General features: G+C 37.1%; 1 protein-coding gene across 1 annotated transcript in view; it reads right to left on the reverse strand.

Moving 5' to 3' along the window:
* Positions 1–15883, reverse strand: part of MYO6 (myosin VI) — a 118197-nt gene that overhangs the window by 28198 nt on the left and 74116 nt on the right. Inside the window, exons 14-22 of the mRNA XM_040598171.1 lie at positions 15175–15266; positions 14649–14721; positions 12019–12146; positions 10857–10952; positions 8632–8805; positions 4903–4941; positions 3203–3296; positions 421–551; positions 220–297 (exon numbers count right to left, since the gene is read on the reverse strand). Coding sequence (XP_040454105.1) covers positions 220–297; positions 421–551; positions 3203–3296; positions 4903–4941; positions 8632–8805; positions 10857–10952; positions 12019–12146; positions 14649–14721; positions 15175–15266 — 905 coding nt within the window. The remainder of the gene's footprint in view (positions 1–219; positions 298–420; positions 552–3202; positions 3297–4902; positions 4942–8631; positions 8806–10856; positions 10953–12018; positions 12147–14648; positions 14722–15174; positions 15267–15883) is intronic.

Consider the following 15883-nt stretch of genomic DNA (forward strand, 5'->3'; position numbering starts at 1 on the left):
AGCATATACAGCTTGCATTAGCAACAAGACTGTGAAGCCAATTATATCAGTATTAATACTGATTTTTTTTCATAGAAAAGGAACAGCATTTACAAAAAAGCCCTGAGCAATAAGTTGGCCACGCTTTTAGCAATGTGTTGAACAACGTTACCTTTGGAGGTCCCTTCCAACTGAAATTATTCTAAGATTCACATTCATAAACTCCAAAAGAAACATTACCTTGCCAGGTCTAAAAAACACCTTGGTTAGCCCAAATTTGTAATCATTTTCATTCAGTCCCAAAGCTTTAAATAGTGCCTGAAACACAGAAAATAGTTAAGATTACATTCTGTCTTGCTAAAAAAAAAAAAAAAAAGTTCAGAAAATCCCCACAGCACATTTTATGTCCAGGACGATATAGCATAAGAATTTATTTCTTACCTTGCAAAAGAGCCTAGGATCCAGTCGAGCCAGTTTTTCAGGCAAGTATTTCTTGTACATATTATATAGTTCATGAAATGAAGCTCGTGAAGGGAAACCACCTTGCATCAAATCCAGAACTGACACCATTCCTAAATTCATAGGAACACAAGGACAAAAGCTGGTATCGGTAAAATGCAAATGAAGCAGTGATTTTTATGAGACATTGTTCAGAGACTAAACCATAAAGTTCAGCTGGGTCTTGATCCAGCCTGTAACGTTTCTTGATCATGGGATCATTCACAAAAAGTTAATACTAAACAGATGAGAAGAGCCCACACAATTCTGTCCCTATTTCAGAGACAAGGAACATCCAATTGTGCAGCGGATCTTTTTCCTAATACTTCTAAGTGTTTTCTTCTTTTTAGCAGACTTGGCATTTTCCTTTTTAATGAAAAAAAAAAGCCAGTAATGCCTAACCAGGCTTTTATTTTTCTCATGTCAGTATTTGTGAGATGAGATGCAGATGCAACATCAGATTCATACACGGTGGCAGAACATTTTGTGTATACATTTTCAATACAAGGCATCAGATGCTAAGATGAAATTTGATGTCCCAAACAGTGTTACTACATTTTGGCTGCAACTAGAACATGAGTAAAGCACAGACACAAAGTCAGTAAAAGGTTTGAATCAGTTCAAGCAGCCCAGGCCATGCCAGTTTTTGCCTGCTGCTTTACATAACCCTATCAACAGATTTTTTTAATGTTTTTAAGTTAGCCCTTAACTTGTGGTTACCGTCTTTAAACTTCATCTTTTCCATATTTGCTTTCAATGACAATTTTTTTTTTGTTTACATTAAGTCTTTCATTTTATAGCATTACATCTTGTTCTTTTATCATTAAATGTTGCAACTTTGTTCTACTACATTAAGCTTCATTTACTGTTGTTAAAGTAAACACATGGAAAAGTGAGCTTGTTAAGACTACTGTACAATTGTTGAAGCTTGGAAATTAATTTGCTATTTTTTTCCTCTCTGACACATCAAATGCTGTTAAACTGAAGAAATCTGCTGATAATGCTGTTAATGGCAGAAAAGGACCTGGGGGTGCTGGTCAATAGCTGGCTGAACATGAGCCATCGGTGTGCCCAGGTGGCCAGGAGGGCAACAGCATCCTGGCTTGTATCAGCAACAGTGTGGCCAGCAGGACCAGGGCAGTGACTGTCCCCCTGTACTGGGCACTGGTGAGGCCGCCCCTCGAACCCTGGGTTCAGGTTTGGGCCCCTCACTGCCAGACAGACACTGAGGTGCTGGAGCGTGTCCAGAGCAGGGCAACGGGGCTGGGGAAGGGTCTGGAGCACAAGTTCTATGGGGAGCAGCTGAGGGAACTGGGGGTGTTTAGCCTGGAGAGGAGGAGCCTCAGGGGGGACCTTATCGCTCTCTACAGCTGCCTGAGAGGAGGCTGTGGGCAGGTGGGGGTTGGTCTCTTCTCCCAAGTAACAAGTGATGGGACAAGAGGAAACGGCCTCCAGTTGCACCAGGAGAAGTTTAGATTGGGTATTAGGAAAAATTTTTTCCCTGAAAGGGTGGTCAAGCGTTGGGACAGGCTGCCCAGGGAGGTGGTGGAATCACCGTCCCTGGAGGTATTTAAAAAAACACGCACAGATGTGGTGCTTGGTGACATGGTTTAGTGATGGACTTGGTAGTCCTGGGTTAACGGTTGGACTGGATGGTCTCAAAGGTCTTCTTCAATCTAAATGGTGCTATGCTTCTAATCGCTGAAAAGTGGTAAGCTTTTGTGACAGTAACAGGACATGCTAAACACATGGGCTTGTCAAAACATCAGCTGCAGAACATGGAAGTATCTTTGACTTAAAAAGAGGAAAAAAATCAAGCACAAGCTACTGAAAGTACAAAAATACAGAAGAGGGAAAAAAATGCTGAAGTACTTTGATGAACAAATGCCCTATGAAGAACGACAATACCAGCAGTGATTCCCAGACAAGCAGTTCCCTCTGCTCTTCAGTGAGGCATAAGCAGAACTGCAAATATTTACTCTTTAAAAATAAAGCTGTAAAATTGGAAAGCGCCTAGTATTTCAAGAGTAATGAAAATGCAGCGTTGCAATCTGTAGCATACAAAGCAACAGGAAAGACTACACTGAAGTGTCCTTGTTCAAAGTCCTGCTGCAAACCAAATTAACAGCGGTATAAAGAAATTAAAAAAGTAAACCAATATGATTCAATTCTTATTATAGTATCTATAAAATTAAATAAAACAGGTGCGTTTCAATTATTAGGTATCTCAGCTAATACTGACTGCCTCTAAGTGCACACAGGCGTTTCTAACGCTTCAACTGCCCCAGTAATCTAAAAGCATTCTATTGTTCTGACCTGAACTGCTGCCCCTTATTAACACTGTGGGCAATGCAAAGAGATGGGATTCAGCTCCAGGTCAGGAAATATAAATCTGTGTGCCAATTTATGGCTATATATGCTCCTGGTCTCTGAACTCTCATAATCAATTGGAAAAACAGTTGATGGAAATGACACCAACTCTTCCTGCAAGGAAGAGACCTTACGGCTGTTCAGATGAATTATTTCTAGGGTTCTATGGACTAAAATGAGACCTAAGTCACTAAGAATCTAAATAATTGTTCACACGGCATAAATAAGGTACCTTCTAGAAAGCAACCATTCAAGTAAGGAAATACTGCTTGCATCACACATATTTCAAACTTAAATCAATCTATAATGCCCAAAGTGATAAACAGAGAGGAAAATATCAGAGGTATACATTTACCTGAACACTGGAGCTGAGAGAGGATCTGTCCTCCTTCAAAATGGTGATTTGTCATCTTTAAATTAGGCTTGATACAGCGAATAAAGCTAGACCCCTATTAACAAAACAAGAAGTTAGCAGAATCTACACATTTCTAAACCTCCTGAAGCAACAGTTAATAATTTAAGTATTGGGGGGGGGGGGGGGGGGGGAAGATACAAAGTAACAGTATTCTAAAAGAGAAATGCCAATGTTCTTTTTCTCTCATGTATCAGTTCTGTACTCTAGCCTTGATCTTGATGTAACAGATCTCAGTGCTCAAGCTATTAATTGGATGGTCAATTTTTGAGTTTTCACTCAACTGTTCTTAACATTACTATGACCTAATTATGATTTAGCAATCTAGATTCTACTACCCTCATTATCTTCTACAGTCAAATCACCTAATGCCTCAGTCCTCCAGAGTTCACATCAGTGAACATGCTACCAGCCTCCTGACATTGGAATCGTCCCAGATGAACCTGACTTTCCTTTCTTCTCATTTTTACTTTTTACAGTTTCTTCCGGCTCACTGCTTCACTCTCCCTTCCTCCATGTTATTCCGGTCTGCTCCTCTCTCATCACCACGTGTACTATCTCTACAATTTTCACCACTGCTTTCTCTGATCATTTCACATTCATCAAGGATGACGTTTTTGCAAAACAGCATCCAATTATTCAGATTTTCCTATGACAGGTGGCTGCTAATGATAGCCTGCCTTATAAACTAAAACAAACTGAGCCTGAGAAAACATAGTATTACTCCTTGTTTGCAGTGTTTTCTCTCTTTTTCTATCTCTCAGCTCAGAGTCAGAGAGCACTTGCCAAGTGAGCTCTATATTAACAACACATCCTCAGTCGTGGCTTAGCTAAACTCAGAGTACAGCAAGCCTGGCCACATACTTTTTCCTTGGACTGGATCTCTGTTCCTGAGTGTTCTGTGTGAAAGCGTTCATCTTTCTTTCAGACCAGCCTCATGAGTACAGTAAAATCTTAATGTTGGATATACCCCAGCAGCTGTCCCATTTGTTTTCCATGTTTTTCCCCCTTTTTCTTTTTTGGACAGAGAATAACCTCACATCTAGAACTGGTTAGAACATGTGGTCAGGAGAAACAAGAATGTGTTCTTACAACTCCAAGTTCTAAAACATGGGTATGTTAAACCACACGGAGCATTCCACAAACTATCAAATTACATCAGCTACATTAGCAAATACCCATTAGGGGAATCATTCTTTGACCATCTGTGCGTTTACAGCCTATCACAAAAACGAAATGAAACATTTAATTTCTAACGGCATTACAGAATCTGAAAACAGTAACTAATAATAAATTATCATCTGCCTTACTTCTAAATAACTTCTCTAGGTCTTCTGCAAATGAGTCATCAATGATAAACAGTGAATGGAAGGAAGTAAAAGTGACAAAAAATGAGATCACAGCCCAGACAGATTTCATATTGCTTACTCAAATTATGTAAATATAATTCTACAACTTTTTTAAAAGGTGGTGGTTTTGTAGTGCAATAATCATCACCTGCACAGCAAGACATCTCAAAAGCGCCACGTAACTGCAAACTCTAAAGCAATTACTTATCACAGTTATTGTAAGCCATATTGTTGAGATAATTGATTATGACTTACGTCAGAAAAATATGAACCTGCATCTGTATATATACTTACAGTACTATGAAGCTTCTCAAGAAGCAAATTTAACTGAGTCTGTAAAAGAAAACAGGTATTTCAAGAGTCTTACCATGACAACTACAGAAATACACACACAGAATAGTGTACAGCATCACTGCATGCATGTTTGTTGTTAGTAAATCAGATGAATTGATAAATCAAACGTTCACAAATTTTAATAGACAAAAATCATGCAATTGTGCATGAATGGTCCTGAGGAAATTACTTGTGTTTAATTGCACAACAATACTGCATAGACTAGTTAGTTACTACAACATAGTTACAAAAAAAAAAAGTGCAAGCCTATTGGGAAAATACAGGAAATAATGGCTATGTGATAAAATTATAAAGAAAACGAGACTGATCAGCAGTAATTAAAAAAAAAATACACTGCAAATTTGCAAAAGCCCAAATTTAATTTAGAACAAGCATATATTTGTACATCAAATAATTAACACAGAACACACATATGCTCAGGGTTTTCTTGTTTTTTTAAAGCTAAGTCAGTGTTTAGGTGAATGAACCTACACGAACTATTTTTAATTCCAAACTTCCAAATTTTTAATTCTCTGTTGATGACAATTGACTATAATTTTAAAATCACGTTTACTGAGGCTGCATTTAAACATATTGTGATGAGAAAAGACCACAGTCCTATGATTATCTTGGGCAAGTCTACAGGATCACCAGAGACTTAAGGCTATCAGGGAAAACAAGTCACAGTTGCTACTGAATGTAATTGGTAGGGACTTCAAAATATTTCAGAACCACATCAGGAAAACAGCTATACTTCTACTTTATAGATGCATCTGTTTTACCACAGAGATTACTGCTGTGCCAGCCCTTCTAGCATACTAGCAAGCTTTAAGTATACAGACTGACGACAAAATTCTGTATGTCTAGCATATTCTTCCTTTTCTGTACTAGAACCAAAACTGAAAATTTCTGACTTCTGACTGATGTTTGTTTGTTTGTTTTTAACCAGATCTTTCAATTACCTAGAATCTATGAAATGAGATTTGTACGGGTGATGTGCGTCACCTACAGCCACCAGTCATCCTTCTGGTGAATAAAACTGGTTTGGTTTTTTTTAACTTATCATGGGCATGGTTAGAAAGAGAGAAGGAGTGCCACAAGAGGCATGACAAACACTAATAACCTCCTGCTCAGTTCTCGCTTACACATACTCTTCATATCTCTACTTGAATACAATCATCATGGTTTTTTAAGTTAGGAATACTTAATTTTGGAAGGGACAGCCTAATTTCCATCAACAAAATACATTTCTGCTAGAGGGAAAACACCCCTTCCTTATACTCTGTGATTTGATAAGAAATAAGCCAGAGCCATTCTCAGGTAAATTTCGCTAATGAAATGACCATATGAATAGAACATAATGCTAAAACTACTGCTCTTTGAATTACAACAATTGAATCCATCATTACCACAGTAAGGTAAAATCATCCCAGAGATTCTGCATAGATCTGATGACCTAATTAATCATTATTTCTTCAACTGATTTACGTGAATTAGTTTTAATTAGTTATAAGGAAGGGAATTGTGAAAGATTTCATAAAGAGAAGTCCTGCGACATCATCTAATAAATTGATGCAATTACAAGAATTTGAGACTGACATACTGACACACTAAGAATTCTTACTCTTAAAGAGATGAATTTCTACTAAGATAACAGAACTTATTTTGATGTCATCTGAAGTGAAATTTTCAAGGCTATTAGTGTTCATCAGCAGCACATGTTGTGTCTGGGAAGGTAACACTAAATGAATTACTGGAAGTAACACATACATTCAAAATGCCATGAAACTCAAAAACATTGAAAGAATTATAGATTGATGGGCCAGATCCAAAGAGGACGTTAGTCATGTTCTAGGTGCAGAGGTGAACACCAAAGTCCAAAAGGCAATCCAAAAAGTTCCCTTTCAATTGCTGCTTAACTTAAAAAAACGCCTCCTTTTTTACTTCAGCCCTCCTTGAACAATGGTATCATTCACATGTCCATATCTACTGGATGTGGGGTGCTAAATCCAAGAGGAATTGAAAACCCAGATGTAAGAATGTGGAAACTATCTCAAAGATCCCACAGACGCTTTCATTTTGAAAATGTAGCTATAAAAAACAACGGATCATTGCTTCACCTACAACAGACTCATGGTTGCAGGGTTTGCTCAGGAGATGGCTTATCTGTATGCATTTCCATTTTTCAGTCTGCCTTCTGATCATGCATTTTATATTAAACCAATTGCTACAGTTTAATTCTACAAATACTATACAATAAGGAAGAGGAGGAAATAAACATCACAGTAAAACTCAGAGCAGGCTGCCCAATTCCCAGTAAAACACCAAAGCCACTACTTTACAAGTCAGGCTCTGTCTCCTGCTTTTCCTGGCCCTGTGAAAATTTTAATTCTGGCTACATAACAAACCATCTCCAGAAAGGTGGAAGAGGAATTCCCTTCGTCAGACTGAACAATAACTTCACACTACAGGAAATACAGTAGATATAAAACACTGAATACTCTATAGACCTAAAGCAGAATACTGTTGCTACACAAAAAAGCAAGTGCTGCTACCATATCCTTCCCATTCTTCAGCCCCTGCATTTTTAGAGAACTGTTCTAAACACTAGCCACAAGACAGAATTACGCAAGAAGGAATTTATCTTGCAATCACAATTCAGCACTTAACCTTGACATGGAGCAGAAATGGTCTTCTGCTACTGGAAGTGCTCCACTCTACAAGAACGTTTTTGGATTGTTTAAAATACCTGCTTTTCCCAGGGACTGTGTAAGGAGTGTAGCCAGGAACATGATGTGGGGTTTTAGGTGCGCTAGGTAAGGCAGCGTACCAAAAATGTTGCAGCACTTGACCTGAAGGCATGCAAATCCTTCATTGGATCTGGCCCAGATGTGTAGAGAGCTCTTGCTGACATTGCAGCAGCTCTACCAACAATAAATCCATGAGATTGAAAAATTTACCTGCAGCCCACGGTTGTGTCTGCTTTTCATCTCTTAATTCCCCTACAGTTCTCTTTCTAGCCATCCTGAGCTGGAATAGTCCAGCTCAAATAAAACTGCTGAATGAGAAAAGGATGCAGAAAACATTTGGAGAAGACAAGGTTTGAAGGTCAGCTTTACAACAAGCAGAAGAAAGGAGAAAATGAGGAGAAGCATCAGATTCCGGTATTGAGAAAGGAAACATTCAGCACATTGAACATCTTTCTGTGAAAGCCATGACTATATATTTTAGAAGAGGAAAACCAGTGGTTAGGTTAGGTTTTGAATTTTGAGAATGTCAAACTGTAGCCAACTGATACATCTTCTAGAATGCACAATAAAGATAGGAGGGAAGAACACCTTTGTTACATTTAGAACCCCTTAAAGTCCACAGAATCCAAATTTAGACCTCAAGACTTTAAAACTTTTGGATAAAGTCTTCCATGTGGCTTTGCAAAATTCTGACTTAAAAATTACTCCATAAGCTCTGTAAGGACTATTATGAAACATCTTTTTGACAGAAACACATAGCATGTAGCTTGAATATAGTGGTTTCTTATAATTCAACAGAAAAAAATGTCTATTTAACATTTTCTTTGTCTGAATCTCAAGTTACCACTAATTCTCCCAACCTTTAGGTTCTGCTTATTTCAGGTAACTTGAAAGTGGCACATACTACAACAAGATACGATACTTTGCTATATTATGTTACCTTGAATTTGTTTCCCACACTGATGAAGCTAAGTTTCCCAGCTTTTTGTTTGGGATCCTTGTTGTTGTTACTGTTGGATTCAAACAGCTGTCGAACAAACTTGTCCTTGGATTCACATATAAGAGACTCAAGGGACATGTGCAAAGCATCATTGTTTTTTTCCACAAATTGCATCTGAAAAGACAACGCAAGAAATAGCAGCACATTTATTTCACTACCCCAGTTACTTAAGTCTTAAAGAAAATTAAAGAAAACAAAGTTATATACTTAATTCAAAAAACAGCAAGAACATGTGGGGTAAATATTCATACATTATTCTAAGCAATTTTTCAATTGGACACATGAAACACTAATGACAGAGAGAAAAGATACTCTCAGATTTGAAGGATGTTGTGGGAATCATGAAACCCAAGGTAAGGGTTAGCACCTTTTAAAAGATAGCTGTGTTTTTGTCAATCATTTCTTTCCATTTCCAGTACTCAGCACATCATCACTTGTTTGTTCTGAGAAGCTTAATACTTTCATGGCTCGTAATATCAGTTAAGATCTGTTGTGAAACAGGAATTAACATGCACACGAACTGGTGCATCTACAGAGTTTGGAAAATTAAATGAAAAAGTTATTTCAGTAGTACTATGACTATTCAAGGACAGTTGATTTAATAAAGATACTGTCCTGCTTTCTATAAACTTACCTCTCTGTTTTACTTAAATTTGCTCGCTAACTTCTAGAAGTTACGAACAATACATTACACTGGAATGCAGAGATCAAGACACCAGTATCCAATTTCACACTAAAAAATTTCTCAATGGCTGTTGGTGCAACTATAATAGTGAGTTTGATATTTATGAGGACAGTAGGCCAAGATTAATTGGAAGAAAATACAAATTTGCAAGATATCCCACAAAAGGATTTAACGGTGATGACAATCAAAGGACAAACACGGGCCTTCAAAATTCCCTTGGGCTATGAAAACAAAAGACTGGAATATGAATGCAGTCGGATGAGCATCCTCACCACAAACCGGATTGTGAGAAGTGCCACAAGTGGCAGTGAGAAAGAGAAACAAGTAACAGGTGAGGTACAAGGCAGCTATAGTCTAAAAATTCTAAGGCCCAAGTAAGTCCCCCCCTGAAGGAGCAAATAAATCAAGTGAAGCATATTAGGATAGCTCCTGGACCAAAGGCACCTCACATTTGACCTAGCTCTGACAGCAGAGCTTATGTGCTCATATCTGGCTCCTCTGGTCCTGCAGACACTCTAAATTATTATTAACATACCACGATGAGGTATACAGTTAAATATAAGAGCACTTGGAACAAATGTGTTCCACTTTTATTTGTTATTTTCATACTGACTCACTGAGTGACCTCAGAAAATCAGGTAGGCAACACACACTTCAATTTTCTTATTTGTAAAATGACCTACAGCGTGTGCTTACTTCAAAACAGCACAACAATCATTATCATTCTTGGAGTATTTTGAAGTAAGAACGAAAGCCTTTGAAGTACACGTTTTCAAATTACAAAAAAACATCTTTGGCAATAGCTTCCCTCTTACACACAGGAGTTACAGACCAGAAAAGCAAAGCACTATGGATCTTCTGTTTATCCTATACTCTTTTTTTTTACTAAAAAATTAGGTTTTAGATATTGGCTTCAGGTGTTTCAATGGTTTTGTATGTTGAACGTCAAAAAAGCAGAAGGATCTGGAATGTATTTTGACGGTAGAAATTTCAGGTATTTTATATTCTTGCATGAGTGATTCTATTTCCAGTAGAAATAGAAAACAAGAAGTATAAACTGTGATTTTTATTATACCATAAACAGTGATTGCATACAAAGATAAGCATGCTTCCAAAAAGCTACCCTTTACAATACTTTTACAACACGTAGCGTATTCCTCTCCCCAAGACACAAACGTCTGTTGATGCAAGACTTGCAGTAGATCATGAATCAATATATTTAATATTGACACCGTTACCTATAGATTTATAAGAAAGTCTTACACAAAATACGTCACCAAAACAGTCTGTAATCTGAGAAGTAATCTGAGAAACCGTCAATTCTGTCAAACACTCACAAAACCAATTTTAAAGCTAAGACATATCAACTTTTGAATTTCTCTTTTGATGAAAAGAAATTTTGTTATTTAACCTATATGCACTGAAAAATACGAAAGTACTACAAAGCATAACATAAATAGTTTTGCGTAAGTAAAATTACCGTCTCATAGCACACTGCTCCTGCAAAGTGTCGGATAATAAAGCCTTCGTCATCTCTGATATTTCTGTGAACAGCCAATTTAGATTTTCTAGGAATCTGGAATTAAAAAGTTGAATTACAAACAAGGATTACACTGGAGAGTGAGAAAAAGTTTACTCTTACATCACTACCATGATTCTGCCAGGAGCACTAAGTTTTGAAAATGACATTTCCTGCAGTACAATTGTGATGACCACTACCATTTCCATTCAAATTTGGATATTCCAAAAACTTATTTTCAATCTCATTTGCACTCTTAAGTACCTCACATTCAAAATAGATGTCACCAGGACTGCTAACACCAGCTAGCTGATTTTCTTTTTGCCTTTAATCAGTCATTTCTATACCATTCATTCCACAGCTGATAAACAGCCTTGTCATATGAGTAGGATTAGACAGTAGGATTAGATATTAAAATATGGTTTTAGAAGGTCTATTTTAAAAGGCAACTACCCAGTTGGTGGTACACATACTGACAAAAATGTTTCACTGCACAGCAGTCCAGTTAAACAATATTAAGTGAAAATGTAATGAAAGGTAAATTAATGACAATGTTATTTGGCTCCCTTTGCTTGTGTTTTTTCAGCAAGGAAGTAACTTTTTTTTCTTTTTTTGCATTTCAACAGAAGTCATGTACATAAATTGCAATAATTTGCATTAATCTTCCAGAGAGTGCTGTATGTTAAAGAATTAACAACAAGAAGATTTTCCTTGTGCATTCCCTATTTTCGTCTCTGAAGTGCTAGCTAGACACTCCATGAGTCAAATATTCTCCAAAGCAAGCAGTGTTTGGAAGGAACAAAATAACTCATCTGATACGAAATAATCTAAATTAAAAGGTGGTTTTATTTCCTTTTCGTGCATTACATGTTAACAAACTTCAAAAGTAAGTGAAGAATATGGCTTTAGTTTCAGCAGGATATTAGAATTCCTAGAAGACTTAAGCCTTCAGTGAACTTTTCAACAAACCTAATAACCAAACTTGTCCTTAACAAAAGAATATGGATTGTGCAGACTGGTGTGGTATGTGATTTCTTAGGAAAGGTTTTCATTAAACTGAAGTGTTACTATCAACTGTTCCAAGACCTGTTTTATTAAAACAAGACAGCAGAAATAAACCTACAGACAGCCTGAAATGGTCCTTGTGTTTTTGGTGCACAACTGAAGTAAAATGCTGATCACTTGGTTGGGGAAGACGATTTTCTTCATCCAAAATATCCAGTACACCTATTAATTTTGCTTCAATCAGATCTGTTAATAAAACAAAATATATGTACAAAAATTGAATACCTAAACTCTTACCAGAACTGAACATTACAAGTTTAAAATGCTACTGATCCGATCCTGTACAAATGTTATGTTAGGGAAAGCTGTTAACACAAAATTTAAAAAGTCATTGCAAATTAATTCTACATGTCCGAATTGTTGATTTAATCAATATCCTACACATACCAAGTTCTAACTGTAACACAATGAACACAGGGGAAAAAAGATCAGACAGGGTTTGTTTGATTTTCACTCTGGGTCTTATGTTGGATTTAGTCATCTAATTCCCAAAAGGTGCCTAAATGTTTCGGTGGTATGACCATCAGTCTTTATGGGATAACTGCTTATACTGTTGTGGGTTTTTTTAAGCTTCTCATCTGTGCTTCACCACATGTCAAAACTAAAAACACGAAAAGGTAAATACTTCAATTTGCAACAGGATCCAGGGAGAAAAATGAAATGCATTTGTTTTAAGAAAGGCAGATCAGACTTGAGCGTACAGAGGTGGTTTCACAACATTTTACAAGCGTATTGCCTTGACCTTCCACATACATATACAAAAGCCGTTGTAAGCTGACACAGAAATGCATGGTCTTGAAACTATTAGACACAAGAATTTTGCAGCTTTTAAAAGTTTTTTATATTATCTACACAACTGTTCTTATAAGAGGAATTTTTACTACCCACTTTCTTACTGTGGAAAGGCAGAAGAAATTACTATTGCTTGTACTACAGCCATGTCTATGAACTTACCACAGCTTGTACAGTATGAGGCTATATCTAAAGCATAAAGACAGCCCCAATGCAAAGAATTTACGCTTATAAAATCTGAATAAGCTATTTAGCTACAGAGATGACTACCATTCCATCAAAACATTCTAACATACTAATGACTGCTTCTAAGATTCTTCCACAGTGTTAAAAAATTGTCCACGTCAACATAATATCCTTCTCTTTTGTGACAGTTAATATTTCCGCATGTTCACTGCTGTCACAGGACTGGCTCAACACCTTAAACAAAATCGTATTTTGACAGAAACCAACATTATTTTTCTCATTCACTTCAAAAGGCAGCAGAAAATCCCCCTTTCTTCTGACTATGCAATAATAGGAAAAAAAGGTTTAGCTAAGATAGAAGTGATTAACTTATATAAGAATAACTCATCCAATGAAGACATATGTCAAATCTGTGGTGGGGTGTGATGTGTTGGTTGGAATAGTAAACGGGGTCATGACTGAGGGACCGCTACTTACAGTCTTAGGTAAGCTGCCCAAACCTTTCCTATGGCAGGAAAAGGCAACAACTTGGCAATTTCTACAACTTGACCCATTTTCCCACTATCAGTCAGACAGAGACCTTTTCCTCCAACAGGCACCACAAAACCCTTTTTGATTCTGATATACGTTTCAAACAAAATTTAAAAAAAAAAAAAAAAAAAAAAAAAAACAACAAAACAAAAAACCCAAAACCATGCATTAGGGGGGAAGCAACCCTTTTTATATAAACATGGCAGTCCCTAAACTACAACAACATTTTTGGGAACAGACTCAGGCTCACATACGCATTTTAAACCACCACTAAAGAGAGAAGGTTTGTATTCATAGAAGTCATTATTTCTTGTTTCTGTGCTTTTGCTCTCTCCTCCAAATACCTTCCTGCTGCTTTTTCACAAGGTAGCCAAAGGCTCGCTTGTAAAAAGTTGTCTTTAATTAAGTCAGTTAGTGACTGTACAGTCTTGTCTGACAAAGTGAACACTTCTTCAGCAGAGCGACAGAAACTCAGAAGAACCAGACGTTTTGCAACAGATGATGAATTTTGATGTCACTCTGGATCCTCTGCTCAGTCAGGACTGACTAGTTACCACAAGTAAATTACTGTAACTGCAAAAGCAAGATGAACTTTGGTTCACAACACACCAGTCTGGAGAATACAAGCTGATTGCGGGGGGGGGGGGGGGGGGGGGGGGGGGGGGGAAACACAAACAAAAAAAAACCCCAAACCAAACAATATCTTAATCCTCTGGTGTGTGGAAATCTTAAAGCAGCGTTAATATCTACGGCCTGCTGCCTATGGGTCATTTTGTTTCTTTGCTCGCTGGCTCAAAAAAGGTGGGGGAATGGGATGGGATTCTTTTTTAATTCATGGAATACTGATCCACAGACAGCTTCACACCTTTCTTCACTTTATTTACCCTATTTAGATGTTCTAATCAGTTTTCTAGGAAAGTGCACAAGAAATTCACAAGTCCCAGCTGCTGTTATCACACACTGTAGGACAACGCGGCTCTATTACCAACCAGAACTGGAATGTTACACAAAGCTAGAAGAATTCACAAGGTTGCAGTCATTAAATGCATAATTAGAGCATTACTAGTTTACTAGTAATTTACTAGCATTATTAGTACTAGGGATATTTTGTCTCTTCTGCTTGAAGCTTTCTTCCTCCAGGATACTAATAAACAGCTTGACATTGCAGGACGTACATACCTATACAATCCTGATTATCTACATAGCGCACTTCATTAACTCCCAGGCCTTCTTTTTGGTAAAGTTCTTGTTCCTAAAAAAACCCAAAAAACACAACCAAATACCACTCACTGTATTTTTTTTACCCACCAATATTATTTCTTTTTAAATAAGCATGGAGACATTTTTAAATACACCATGAATCAACACACATTTTGGAATTTCCTTCCATGGCATAAAATATTCCAACTTCACCTTCTTAATGACAAGGCCATGCAATCAGATATTCACATTAGATATGGCCTATTGTCCAGTATCTGGATGCCTTATTTTAATGAATGGTAAAAAAGAAGAAAAAAAGATCGTTGGTGTTCAAAAAGCCATATTCTTTTCTGGCACAATGAGATGTCACACAGTAGGAAAAGTTTGTCAACTTAATTTTTTTTTAATTTAAGCATAATGTGCAATCTCATGGAAAGCAGTGCTACTGTAAGTATCTCTCTACTAAAAAAATAAATCCTCAAATATAACATTAAATATAACATACCTCTTTCAGAATCCTTTCATTAAAAAACTGTTGCAGCTTTTCATTACAGTAGTTAATACAGAATTGTTCAAAACTGTTGTGTTCAAAGTATTCTGAAAAACAGAAGTCAAACTTCTATGATAAACCAGTGTTCCAAGAACTTTTATTAAACAGTAAATAAGAGAAGCTTCACAGTGCTAATATTTAACAATGTGTTCAGATGCATATCTGTTTCTTTCAGTAAAATAAAAGCTTTGACAGATTTTTCAAGTTGGACATAAGACAGATAAAAACATGCAAGCAGATTGTATTCCTAAGACAAATAAGAGACAGTTGTCTGGCAGCAAACCAAAGCAAGATGCTACCATACAGTAAAACTGTACGAACACATGCATCACCATGCATCCACATTGGAACAGGCTGGCACAGGATAACATAGCTCTGAAGACCTGAACACTAAAGGTTCCTTTTTTCGCTGTTCTTGGACCACCTTAGCAGGGCTAAGACCAGAAAACATGCCCTATTCTGAAGCTCAGTGAGCCAAACCAGACAAAAGCTTTATGGGAACCATCAACACCCATCACTTCCCAAGTGCAAGCAGGAGCCCAAAGTCCAACTCCAACAGAACTATTCATCCTCCAGGAAACAGTATCATAATTCAAAGACTTCCTTTGCCTGTCTGTCAGTATGCAGTGACCTTCTCAGGACTGAATGGGAAAAGAGCACGCAC

This window comes from Falco naumanni, chromosome 6, assembly GCF_017639655.2.
Source record: "Falco naumanni isolate bFalNau1 chromosome 6, bFalNau1.pat, whole genome shotgun sequence".
NCBI lineage: Eukaryota > Metazoa > Chordata > Aves > Falconiformes > Falconidae > Falco > Falco naumanni.